At 34.9% G+C, this 14,561-nt stretch overlaps 1 protein-coding gene across 1 annotated transcript; it reads left to right on the plus strand.

The window, feature by feature from the left end:
• The first annotated feature begins 2,679 nt into the window (after positions 1 to 2,679).
• Positions 2,680 to 9,344, plus strand: LOC131610223 (serine/threonine protein phosphatase 2A 57 kDa regulatory subunit B' beta isoform-like). The gene is made up of 2 exons (XM_058882116.1): positions 2,680 to 4,134; positions 8,776 to 9,344. The coding sequence occupies exons 1-2, from the start codon at positions 3,049 to 3,051 to the stop codon at positions 9,094 to 9,096; spliced, it is 1,407 nt and encodes a 468-aa protein (XP_058738099.1). The 5' UTR covers positions 2,680 to 3,048; the 3' UTR covers positions 9,097 to 9,344.
• Positions 9,345 to 14,561: the final 5,217 nt, after the last annotated feature.

The following is a 14,561-nucleotide window of genomic DNA, read 5'->3' on the forward strand; positions in this document are numbered from 1 at the left end:
CAACACTTATCCATCATCACAACAACATCATCAACAATAATTAATCAACTCGAAATGCGACTCATAACAATGCATATGCATGTGGTACCATTTGGAGTAAAACTCCCAACTTAAACATTTGTCATCCAGGGCATTGTCACTTTTTCCATTTTCAGGCCAACTTAAACATTTTTCATTTTCAGGCCATCGTGTTTGCCATAATTTTTAGGCCGTCGTGTTTGCCATGATTTTCTGGCCATCGTGTTTTCCATAATTTTCAGACCGTCGTGTTTGCCATAATTTTCAGGCATGCATTATGCAATGGATGCGACTCAATGAATGAAACAATCACATGCAACACAACAAAAATCTCATCACGAGGCATACGCCTATATCACTGTTATTACCGATTATTAGAGGTAATCATCATCACAAAAGGCATAAGCCTATATCGTCACTACAACACTGGCCATAGGCCTACAACATCATCATCGTATCAACAACATAATCATAACGAAAATATAATCATAATCACATCACCAACATCACAATATCAACAACGTATTATTACAACAACATAACAACTATACCAACATCAACATAGAACAATTTTCAACAATAGATTCATTGACAGTAGAATAATTTCAACAATATCAGAAACAACCACCACAAACAATCACACACCGCAATAATTTTACACAACCACAAACAGAGGCGATTATACAAACCCAATCCCACATACAATTCATCATAAATCCCATTATTGAGTTATAACCCCATCCTTACCTTGGATTGGAGATTACTCTATAATTCTACCGATCGAAGCCTTCTAGCCTTAGCTTCTAACCCTTGCCTCTTTTAATCAGAATCAAAAGCTGAAAATTTTCCCAAATATGAAGCTACAGTGCGATGATGATATCTCGCAACCCAGACCTTATTTTGAAGATCCCAACGGTCAAAAGTTAGATACAGGTGTTGCAAACCTACCCTCAAAATTTTGCCACGATCCAACGGTTAATGAATCGAGGATCTTCGATTTAGTGAGACTGCTGCAAGAAAAACGGGAATGAGTTTCTCTCCTATTTTCTCTCTTCTCTTCAACTTTCCATGACCAATTCCCCATGACTTTTTCCCTTCTAATTAACCTAATCCCTATCTTAACCTAATTTCATTAAACCTATTGGGCCTAACATTCTCACCCAACCTTTTACTACAACCATCACTTAATTAAGTCCATATAATAAATCTAGTATTTCTTCAATACTATTTCTATAACTTAATCAATTAATTAATCAACTAATTAATCATAACAACCCATGTCAACAATTCTCAACACTCCACAAATTTATAATTAAATTCGAAATAATTTGAAAGTATTTAATTAAATAATTAATTAAATACCGAACCTCGATTTTGATTTCAAGATGCCTCATTTTGATCATCTCTTCCTTATAAATCTCTATTATTTTTATACCAATTTATTTTAAAATAAAATAAATTTTAAATATATAATATATCTTTTCCTATTGCACTCTTGTTTTAGGGAAAAGGATTAGTACTCTATAACTTGTGTCGAGAGATATTGATATTGGCCAAACATCGCTTCCATCGGCTCAGTTAAAAGTAATGATTATTTAAAAAATTATCAATTAAAAAATCATATAAATCGATAATATTTACTAGGGATGTTTGGTGCGGTTAGGGCGGTTTTGACATAAAAAATCATCTAAACCGCAGGAGGAAAAAGTGTGTGGTTTGGTTTGGTTCGGTTGGCTTTTAAAAATAAAACCGAACCAAACCAAACCAAAATTATGCGGTTTGGATTGGTTCGGTTGGTTCGATTTTTTTTTTTTACAAAAATCTATTGAGCCATACATACACATATTGATGAAAGTGCAATATTAAAAACTTTTTATATTACAACAAAATTCATCATATTTGAATAACAACTTTTTATTTAATATACAAAAATAATATTAGATAAAAGTGGAATAAAAATATAAAATAGTAGCATAAAATAATATTAAAAATATTATAATGAAATAGAAAAAAAAGAGATGAAATATTAGAGAAGATGAAAAAGAAAGAGCAGAAGAGATGCGATTAGATAAGAAGAGGAACATTAAAAACGTAATTGGAAGAGAGAACAGTAGAATAAAAATAATAAAATGAAAAGGAAAGAACTTAAGAGATGAAAGACTAGAAAAGAATATGTGATATGTATATGGAAAAAAGATGAGAAGAAGATGCAATACCGCTATGAGAGATTTGAGAAGACTTACAACTAAAACCTTAAGTTTGAGAAAAAAAAATCATTTGTAATCGTAAGGCTAAGGCATAATAGGTTTGAGTTTGGGTTGGATATAAGTTAATTGAAGTTTGAGGGTTGTAACATAATGCGGTTTGGTTTGGTTTGGTTTGTAAAATACAAACCGCAAACCGAACCGAACCGTGCAGTTTGTTAAAAAATAGTCCAAACACATCCGAACTAAATGCGATTTTTTGTGGTTTCAATTTGATTTAGTTCGGTTTTGCAGTTTTTTATTGGGCCGATTTGATTTTGAACACCCTTATTTAGGACAAATATATATCTAGAAAATATTTCTTGAAATTTAATATGTGATATAAATTTAATTTATTTAAAAAATAACTATATTCCAATCATTTGTGAAAATAGGCAAAGAAATTGAAGTTGAAATTCATTGTCGTAATTGTAATTTTGTAATGCATTATCCATTGATATCCCTTACACGAATATGCATCTCTCTAATAATCTCCTCAATTTTACTCCAAAAAAACAACTCAAAACCATCGCAACTCTAACCCAAACACACGCTCTCTATGTATTCACCAATCATTTGATCGCCGGAACACATCTCCGGTAACCACCTCCGATCATTGACCACCACTGTGACCACCCAATCACCTCAGATCCACCGTCGTTCAAGCTGTGATGCGAAAATCGTCGCAGAAGAAGAAGAAGCATTCACATATAAGGAACACTAGCTTTCATTTTCAACAATCACTTCCGAATTTGTTAGCTTAGGGTTAGGTTAGGGTTTGAAAAAAATGTTCAAGAGAATAATGAAGGGAGGGCAAAAGAAGCCCTCCAAATCGGATTCTAACGATGGATATGGTCCTCCGGCGAGCGACGTCAATCCATCGGCGGCTGTGGTCGTTCCTCCTCCGTCTGGAAAAATCGAGCCGCTTCCGTTGTTTCGTGATGTACCGGTTTCTGAGAGACAGAATTTGTTTCTCCGGAAGCTTCAGATTTGTTGCCATACTTTGGATTTCACCGACACGATGAAATCGGTTCGGGAGAAGGAAATCAAGAGGCAGACTTTGATGGAATTGGTTGAATTCATTCAGTCTAGTTCGAGTAAGATAACGGAGATTTGTCAGGAAGAGATGATTAAAATGGTGTCGGTGAATATTTTCCGGTGTCTCCCACCGGCGTTTCATGAGAACACCGGACAAGATGCTACCGATCCGGAAGAGGAGGAGCCTTGTTTGGAACCGGCGTGGCCTCATTTGCAGCTGGTTTATGAGCTTCTCCTTAGATATGTGGTTTCGTCTGATACTGATACTAAGGTAGCTAAACGTTACATTGATCATTCATTTGTGCTTAAATTGCTTGATTTGTTTGATTCTGAGGATCCTAGAGAACGTGAGTATGTGAAAACTATCTTGCATCGTGTGTATGGGAAGTTTATGGTTCATAGACCTTATATTAGGAAGGCTATTAACAACATATTTTACCGGTTTATATATGAGACGGAGAGACATAGTGGGATTATGGAGCTTCTTGAGATTCTTGGGAGCATCATTAATGGGTTTGCTTTGCCCATGAAGGAGGAGCATAAATTATTTCTTGTGAGGGCGTTGTTGCCTTTGCATAAACCTAAACCGGTAGCAGTGTACCATCAGCAGTTGTCGTACTGCATTTCTCAGTTTGTCGAGAAGGATTTTAAGCTAGCGGATACTGTTATTAGGGGTTTGTTGAAGTACTGGCCTGTCACCAATTGCCAGAAGGAAGTTCTATTTCTCGGAGAACTGGAGGAGGTGCTGGAGGCTACGCAAGCTGCAGAATTCCAGCGCTGCATGGTTCTTCTCTTTAGACAGATTGCCCGCTGTCTCAATAGTCCGCATTTTCAGGTTTGTCAGAAAATGGTTTTTCATGATGTTGGTTGAGTAGGATTAAGCCAAGCTTTTTTATTTTAATTACTATTTTCCTTTTACTTTGGATAATCGGGTTATAAATTTGCAATGCTTCTTGTTGAACTGTTACTTTCTTGTTAAGCTAGATCTATACTAGGCCCTTATCCGTGTTATCAAATAGCGGCGCCATGTCCGCTATGGTAAATATCGGCCGATATTCGGGTTTTTCCGCCATAATCCGCTATAACGGTGCGGCAAAGCGGCCGGTATGGCGGGATTTTGTCTCTCCGCCATGGACTTCCATCCGTCATGAACAACATTGGCCCTTATATGGTATAATATTAATAACCGAAGGTTAATATAGGGTTTGGTTGCCTAGTTAGTAAACTTCAGCTGACGATTTAAGTTTCAAACTTTGCTGTGATTGTAGTATGTTTTAGTCCCAAACTAGGTTACCTTTTTTTTTTAGTTTTGTGAATAGTTCAGCTATTGTTTTGCTCCTTAATGATGATGTGTTTGTGGATGGAGAAAAAGCAAAAAGAACTATGTTTTATCATTATCAATTAATGCGAGAAGATATATTGTTGTGGGTCAACTGCTCGGGCCTTGTGGTTGATCAAATCATATGCAATGCTTATGGTGACATAAGAAATTGAACGAATTTTCATATACTTTAACATTAACGTTTGCAATGTGCCACCTGACATCCAATCATGATTTAAATTTGATTGTATGTTATGTGAGTCAAGTTCAAGTTATGTGATCAATGGGCTAGGGGAGAAAAAACCTTAATGAATTCGTTTTTGGAAAGTCTTCACAACCTATGTCAATGTGTCGCCTAACATTTTCCTCTATAAACTCACCCCCTAACATTTTCCTCTATAAACTCACCCTATAATTAGTTAAATCCCAATCTATGACTTGGCTGAGCATTTAATATTTTAGAATCTAAAGATTATTTGTTTAGTAAAGTTGAATCATTAAAAGCTAAGGGCCTATTTGGTTTCAAATTTTTTGTATTCACTTTTAGTTGCAAAACTGCTACCAGTGTTGTTAGTTAGCTATAGCGGTGTTATACCACTATAGCGTAGTGGAATTCGGACAAACCGCTATTGGTCCGTGATACAAAATTTAGTATAAATTATTGTCAGATATAGTAACACTATAACCTTTATTGCATAGCGGAATTTTAACAATCCACTATTTTTCCGCTATCCGTCATTGACAATATTGGTCTAGTAGCTATGTAATAAATTATTGAATTATAAAATCACCTTTTTTATATAATCAGTAAGAAACAGGCTCTAGTAGCTATTCTTTGGTCTGGAGTGAAACATGTCTTTCTGAATAAAAAAATCACCGAAAGCTATCTAGTGATTCTTATCTTATATGGTTGGGATATTGACTACTTATGCGTAATGGTTTCAGTCTTTGAAAATAATTTTAATCCGATAGATGAATGCTGTTGACTGTTGGTCAACCAGAGATGTTCTTGATGGTCTATGTCTTACTCCTTCATCACCAAAACCTAAAATACTTCTAAATTTTCTGCGGAAGCTCTGCTTTTGAGCAAGAAATTTAGCATACTATTTGCAGTTATTTTGAACAAAGGAAATATCTCAGAATTTATGATGGGATTTACTGAGACTAAGGAAATATCTCAGAATTTATGATGGGATTTACTGAGACTATACAAAGAAAATATCTCAGCATTTATGATGGAATTTACTGAGACTAAACAAAGGAAATATGTCAGAATTTATGATGGGATTTACTGAGACTGAACAAAGGAAATATCTCAGAATTTATGATGGGATTTACTGAGACTAAACAAAGCAAATATCTCAGAATTTATGATGGGATTTACTGAGACTAACTTCCAAATTTGGGAAGCAAATAAAACTTTGATCTAACACTTGTCCAATACAGACATCACACATGCAATTAAATTCAATTATGTCATTTTTTCAAATAGTCATTGGTGTCTATGTGTCAAATTTGTGTCTGTGTTAGTGCTTCTTAATTTGTTTCTTAATCAAATTGAGAAACAAAATAAAAAATATGTTAACCTGTGTTGGTTTAACAAATACTACTTTATTTATTTAAAGCTCATCACATGACCTCTATGTGAGTTCCGAACTGTCAAAACCAACCCTTGATTTGGATCATAAGTGGCCCATTGCAGTTTATGCTGTTAGTCTGAGAGAAAATGCATAATTTATTGAATAAGGAGGACACTGTAATTGAGCCAATAAATCAGGACCTATAATGCTCGAGTCGTTGACCTTTCTTTCAACTCATTTCATCTTTCACTTGCCATGTTCTCAATAAGTTTCTTTTGGTTGTAATCATTTTCAACCACGTGTTTGCATCCTATTTTGCATTGAATGTTGAAACTACTGTTTCTTGGTTTCTTGCAAATTTTTGGTTGGTGTTGTTGTTTTTGGCTTACATGCAAATAAGTTATGTTTTTTAATTTGACCCTCAACTGTTTCTTAGTTTATTGCAAATGCCTGGTACGGGTATGTCAATAAAAACTTGAGTTCTTTTATATAATGTAACATGAGAGCTTAATTGTTCCATTCCTAACCAAACATCACAAAAAACAAAGAAATTGAAATGCATAAATAATGTAATATTATAATATTACTATATGAGAAAATCTCAAGTTTCACTCGAAACAAAATAATGATAAAAAAGGGAGTACCACGAGTATTGGCCGCGTACTGGGTATTGGTTCCGGGCACGTCACCATTTTTGAAGCACCCATGTTTCATAGGTGTGTGTTACTATAATCAAATTCTGAAGATATAAATTCTTAAAACAAAATTAAAAAAGGAAACACAATCATCAAATCTTAGTGGTCTCTTTACATGTCTAACACATCATCCCTTTGTTTTGTACCTCTTTGGAGTTGAGTTGAGCAAATGAAAATAAGATTAGACTTGTACTATGCCCAGGAATCTAAAGTCCTAACCATGCCTAGACTTCATATATTTACATTGCATTTGCATGTGCAAACTGTAAAATTTGTTTTCATTGAAATGAATTCTCTTTGTTAGACTGCTAAATATGCGTGTAACTCATGGGAAAAATTGGTTTGACTAGAGTTTCTATGAATACACCTTCAATGCCATCCTGTTACCGTGGCTTGGCACTAGGACTGTTCATGTGGATTTGGATTGGTAACCAAATCCATTTTGTCTTTAAAATGGGTTACAAAACCAATTATAAATTTGGTTAAGGTTGCATAACCGGTTATTTTTTATTTTATAAATCTGATTTTAAACTAGTTACTTAAACCGGATTAAAACTAAGTAATTTATGACAATCATATTTAAAATTGGTTATTTAGAAAAAGATACTATTTGTTTTATTAGAAAAAAAGATATAAGAGATTTGAAGCTTTGCAACCTCTATGATCATTTTGCCATTTTTAAATATAAGTGTATATTTAACTTCATTAATGATTAAGCAGCCTTCTGCTTGCAACCTCTGTGATTGGAAAAGTGGATAAAAACTAGATAATAACTAAATCCAAAAATAAAATATGGGTGGTTATCCAACAACTTGAGAAAGGATATGTTGATAACCATTTACATGTATCGAATATTTTAAAACTGATTTGATTCTGGTTATGGATTTAGACTTCATAACCGGATATTCTGCAGTCCTACTTGGCAGAAATCAATATGACCAGATATATAGCAGTGAACAGTGAGATGTTCCCTTCACTGTTTTTATTTAGTTAATGGACACAAAAGTTGGCCGATGCTTGTAAAAGTCAAGCCAGGAACGAAGGGGTGAATCAGTTATTCTGTTTTAATATCCCAGAATTTATCATCACTCAATTCCTTCCTTTTTTTTTAGCCATACCAAATCTAATCTTAAGCTTAAGCTTAAGCTCATCAGATAAGGAAAAATTGGAGGTGGGTCTTGACCACAAACATCTAGAGTTTGCGGAAACCAAAATAATGTGCAATATGGGTTTGTGGAAACTCTTTCATTGTATACTTTTTGTAGTCCCACCTGCTGTCCAAATTGTCGTTGGTCATTACAGTATTGAGTATTTCCTTCAGGTTATTAGTTTTTTATCTTGAAAAATCTGAATTGATTCTGTAATTATCTTTACTCTCCTTGGCCTTTTGGGACGATATTCAGATCTCTTAAACCAGATAGTCCAGAAAATTAAAACTAGGACCAACCTCTTCGGTTCCTTGTGAATTAAAATGGCAATCATTTCAGATCAGGTTAGCCTAATGCATGATTAGTGACATTTTGAGGAAGGCTAGTAAATATCCTTCTTTCTTAATGGTGCATTTCCCTTTCTTATAATGATTAGGTTGAGGATCAGAAGATTCGGAGCAGATCTTCATGCTCCCTAGCTTTTGGGTTCGGGTCTAGGTTGACCTGCATATAGTAAGCCCGGGCTTAGAAGAGCCCTGCACGAACATTTTTTTTTGGAAAATATTATATCTCAGGTGAAAATTACCATACTGGATTGGATTGAGAATCTTGATTGCTCAGCATTGATTTTATTTTTCTTTAACTTGAAAAAAAATCATTCTAGTTCATTTATTGTATCTAGTTAAATTATGCCTTCAAAAGTCTATATGCTTAGGCACATTTACAATGCAGGTTGCAGAACGGGCCCTCTTTTTATGGAATAATGAGCACATTGTCGGTTTAATAGCCCAAAACAGGACTGTAATATTACCAATAATATTCGAAGCATTGGAGAAAAATGTCCAGAGTCATTGGAACCAGGCCGTTAATGGGTTGACGGTGAATGTCAGGAAAATGTTCTTGGAAATGGATGCTGAATTGTTTGAAGAGTGCCAGAGGCAGTATTTGGAGAAAGAGGCTAAAGCCAAAGAGGTGGAAGAGCTGCGGGAATTGAATTGGAAGAGATTGGCAGATGCCGCCGCACTGAATGGAGCAGATATGATCACAGCTTAGCAACACTGGGATTGTTCATTGGATAGGTGGAGGATTATATTTTATGTACTCTCTCCTTGCCTTTTTGGTGCCATTATTGATTGGTTTCTTTCTACCCCTGTAATTTATTTTTGGTCTCCATTTTCTCAGTTGGATAATCAGAAAGTTAAAGAAAGCAGTGATTAATGTAAGATAAAAATGTATTGAACGTTATTAGCAATGTCTGCCGATTAAGAATGTTTTGTAAAATTCTTGTATTTTTTCGTACAGATATGGAATTTGTTAACTTACAGTATATGTTTATTCAAATTTCAATCTAGCAATCATAGCTGTTATAACTATTTTAATGCATCAAATTTTGACCATATGAAATCTAAAACATATAACAATAATTCTCCACATCGACGATGATCTTTACATCCTTAAACATTCAATATGCTTTGATAAAGCTGAAATTTAAGTCCAGACAGTGCTTTGATGAACTAATATGTAGGATTATCTTTAGAGCCTATTTTCTCTAGCTTGATCTCACCCTTTCCTATGATATCCTCACAAAACACAACCTGTAAGTCCTCTCATGATACATTTGGTTCTTGATAAAGTGCATGTCATTTTAAGAGCATCTCCAATGGTGCAACTTACATTTGAGTTTTTTATTGGACCCACTAAGCCACATCATATTAAAAGAATTTATTTAATTTTAACTTTAATAAAAATTTGATATGGGTCCCACAACTTTACCTCATAACTTGATTTGATTGGGTACTACAATCTTTTAGTTGTTGCATTGCAATGCAACTCTATTATGACATGACAATTTTTTTAAATATTTAATTATTAAATTAATGGTACATGTGGAAAACTCAATAAAAGAAACTACCATTGGAGATGGTCAAACTATCACAAAACACATTTCTTTGTTTTTAATTGGTTTTTTCACATTAATAAATTCAGCCCTGTCATAGATTGAAAAATAATTAAATAATTCGGTCTCTAAAATGAAAATTTTTCTCTCAAAATGAGAAATTAAAAATCATAAGAGCTGATCTAATAAAACTTTCCACTATATAAAAATGATGGATAAACAAAATTGTTTCATGGAAAATAACATTCACCAATGAAAATAAAGTTGAAATCACAACTAAACAACACTTTTATATAAGTGGGTATATCGAAATATTTTTAAGAAAAAATAAAACTATTTAGAAATTACATAAATATAATTATATAAATGATAGGAATAACATACTGAAATTGTAAAAAAATAGAAAAAAGTTACTACACACTCATCTATCATTTGAGCAACTTTACATTTTTCTTCTATCTCTGTCGTAACTCATATTGTCATTTTTTTTTTTTACAGAAAATATCATTTTCATCGGATAAAAAAGGAGTACAAACATAATGAAAGACATTGTGTGAGGGCATTTCCCATCCACAATCTACAAACAACACTGATAGCTAAGCTAACTAAGATTTGGACAATAATATACTGTGAGAAAATAAAACCTAATGGAGCATCCTCAATCCAATTCCTTAATCCAAGCCACCCTGCAACAATCTTGTGAGAAAATAAAACCTAATGGAGCATCCTCAATCCAATTCCTTAATCCAAGCCACCCTGCAACAATCTTCCACAAGACAAAAAAGAGTTTTGGAACCACAATCTTTAAATCTATCCAGTTACGGATCATATCTTTGACTTTATCACGCACAATTCGATTATACATGTTCTCTATCTTGATACAACTCACAATCTCAGGGAGAAAAATTTGTTGACTGGAAAAAAGAGTCAGATTTGCAAAAATCACAATAAGATTTTTCCTCAAAAACACATTACCTACATCGAAACCTCTTTGGAGCATTACAACAAACACCTTGACTACACACTTAAAGTAGGCAAAACAAACGAGCAACACATACTATTGAATCAAACATAAAACCAGAATAACATTGAACATAATAACAATTAACAAAAAAAATAGATACCCAAACGCCATGTTCCAGCAGATTCGAAACTTCCAATGGTGGGGGTTCTAGTGGCGGACGAACACCATGTTTACTGTTCAAAAATTTTGGCCTAATTGTTGGAGAAGATGAACTCGAAATTGCTGCTACGAGCACCTGGTAGTTGTTGACGGAGAGAAGCGAGAACACAATGGAGGTTGAAGGTAGACTATGGCAAGAAACTAAAAGGATGAATGGTTCAACAGAATTGAAGTGAGAGAAGGACAACCCACAAAGGGAGAGAAACCTCCACTAGGGAGGAAGGAACCTACATGTTGGAAGATAGAATCTTCGAGGTCGGAGAAGAGACAACACTCACCCACAAAGTGGAGCCCTAATTTTAGAGAGAGGAGAGAGCTTCTATCTCTAAAAATATTCATCTTAAATTTGAAATTACATATCATATTGTCTTTCTTTACTATTAATATTCTACATCTTTTCCTCTTGTTTATGTTTTGTTCTTCTTGCTTTAGGGATTAAAAAAATCCCTTTTAACTTGTCACATGCTAAATGAGCTTGGCTCATTTAAAACATCACACAAAAACTCTTTTTTTCTTCTATTCTTTTTCTGTTTTTCTTCTTCTTCTTTTTCTAAAATAATTGATGGATACTACTTACGAGTGAGCCCACCAAACAAATCTCTCATTCCCAACTCAAGTGGACGAAGTTGCTTCACCATTCCCTTCTTATTTTTTGCTGCTAATTATCTTTGTCACATGCAAAGTTTCTGTCTTCATATCTAAACCATTATCACCAGTATAAATCTTCTCAAGTGAAAATGACTTTCTCTTCAACATATCTCATGTCCAATGATACACACCTCAATATGTTTTGATTCGGAATAAAATACCGGGTTCTTACAAAGATTAATTGTACTTTGAATGTCACAAAACAACACAAACTTCTCTTGCTTAGCACTTAACTCTTGTAGGAATTTTCGTATTCAAGAAAGTTCTTTAGACACTTCAGTTGCTGCAATATAATCAACCTCGATAATAGATAAAACAACACAATTTTATAACCTCGATTGCCAAGACACGTGTTTTGGGCCGACCAGATCGACCCCAAATAAATTTAAGTAGGACTTACCGATCTTGGTCACCAGGCGGTTAAGGGTCCCACTCCTTTCTGAATCTTTCTTATACGTGAAAATTACCATCTTTATGCTCCCAAAAATTCTCAACCGTAGAGTACATCCAACGACTCTCCACAAAGAACAGCGAGAAAATAGCTGGCTTATTTTTCATATTATATATATAAGGCGCCTAATTGAGGTAACGAGTTTCAAACACAATTTAATTTCAGTCTTTCTCCTTATATATTGGCTTGAGCTTTTGAGTGCTAACCTTGTAGGTCTCCCACTCTAATACATCTGAAACTATGACCCGCTATCGCTGTCGTATAACTTATCATCTCTAGTTCCAGAATGAAATAGTGGCGCCATCTTGGGAATCAACTATTGATTCCTATGATTTCCACAAATTTACATTCATTCTTCAAATTTAATTATCCGTAACTTCTTCGCATCATGAGAGCAAGTAGTCACAATGAAATGTTATGATCTATCGTGTTTTGATTTGATTTTCTATTATCTAAATATCTTTTCCTCAGATCTCCAGATTCTCATTTCTTACTTTCATTGATGATGGCTCTAAGGCTACCCAATCCACCGCTGCACAAAAGTTGTCGCTTTTGCTCTAGCAGCAAGAAACCAACGACCTCTTCCTCCATCATAAAGTGTTGTAGATCATGAATCAGTCATTCCATTATATCCATATCTAGTTTGAGCTTCAAATTTGGCTAGATCTGTTCTAGAAAATTTGATAGAAACTCCTGTTCCACTTCTGATTACACAAATTAAAGATTTGTCGTGTCTCCGCACTCTCCATGTGAACTTCAGTATGCAAAGTGCTAACAAACTGCTTCACAACATGTTTAACATCATTCAGCAACAAAATTCATATGCCCGAGTTGTAAGGATTCAACATTTAGAAGAAAGCCTTAACTACTCTCCCTTAAGGAAAACTCGTGTTGATCTCCCAGGACTATTTGCGATAAAGAGAGACAAGGCTCCTCATTCGAAGGACCGACATAAAAGTAGGAAGCATCAAAATTCTCCTTAGAGCCTTAGAGGGGACCATGGCAGTCACGCTCCTTCTCTAATTCAGGTAGGAACTCACTGAGGGGAAGTACAACCGAAGCACCCGTTGTCAGCAAAAATCTTGGAGAGAAAAATCCTGAAGTCTAAGGAGAAGCCACCTAAGCTGGGTGGTTATGACAAAAAGAGATCTGGACGAACATGTGCAACTCGTAAATGACCGAGTGAGATACTTTAGTGTTGGTGATGCATCGAAGTGCAAGTTATTTGTGCTAACACTGGTCGGGCCGACTCGATTATGGTTAAATGGCCTTCTTGATAGATGTATTGAATTATGGGCGAAGTTTTGTAAGAGATTTTCCACACAATTCACAACCCAGAAGCAACGAACTGAAACCGAAGCTACGATAAGTAAGATCATACAAGAGAAGGAAGAAATTTTGTGGTCGTATATAGACCGGTTCACACAATTCTACATTAAGGTAGAAGGGACTCGCGAAGGTCTTCAGTGTTGGATCTTCGAGAATGGTCTTCCAAGAGACCATCATTTCAATAAAAAGTTAGGAAAGGGGAAGGTCAAATCCGTTCAAGAAATGTTAACCATGGTCGAGTTGTACATGTTTTTGGAAGAGAAGCTATCCACACACTTTGATAACCTTGCCTCCATCGATTGTCAATCCATTCTCCAGATCAGAGAGGAGTCCTATAAGCGTTGAGATGATTTTGATCAAAGAATACTAGGAAAGTACAACAAGTATACTCCTTTGACGATCTCCCTTGATAAGATTTACCAAGGCGATGTAAATATTGAATTTTGAAAAATGGGAATCCGACCTTCTTACCCCGTAAGAGAGACATCTGAGACAGAAAAATCAAAATACTGCTACTTCTATAGAAGCTGGTGATTGCATCCAATTGAAAGATGCCATCAAATATTTTATCAAAAGTGGTTGGCTAGCTTAATATGTCAAAAAGGAAAGCATAATAGAGAGGAGTACCTTAAAGGTATATCTTCCTCAAAGACAACAACAATCGTGGCGAACAAAGAAATCAAGGAGACAAATAAGGGAAAACACCCATACATTTCCGTCATAATTGTAGGAGAAACTCAGGAAAACATTCCTTCTAAAGGCACTATACAAAGGAAGATCTTAGAGATGATGGCTGTTTACTACAAGGAAGGAAGTACATCGGCAAAGATCTATGACCGTCCCATGCTGGGATTATGGGATTTAGAGAAAATCAAAGGCATTCTTAACAAGTCTTTCTCGCCTCATGATCGTTGTTACAGGTGGAAAATTCGACGTATCTTAGATCCTCATCGACGATGACAACTCATGTGACATCATTACTTGGAGTTATTCAAGAATATGGGAATAGA

The sequence above is a fragment of the Vicia villosa genome, linkage group LG6 (assembly GCF_029867415.1).
Source record: "Vicia villosa cultivar HV-30 ecotype Madison, WI linkage group LG6, Vvil1.0, whole genome shotgun sequence".
In the NCBI taxonomy this organism is placed as follows: domain Eukaryota; kingdom Viridiplantae; phylum Streptophyta; class Magnoliopsida; order Fabales; family Fabaceae; genus Vicia; species Vicia villosa.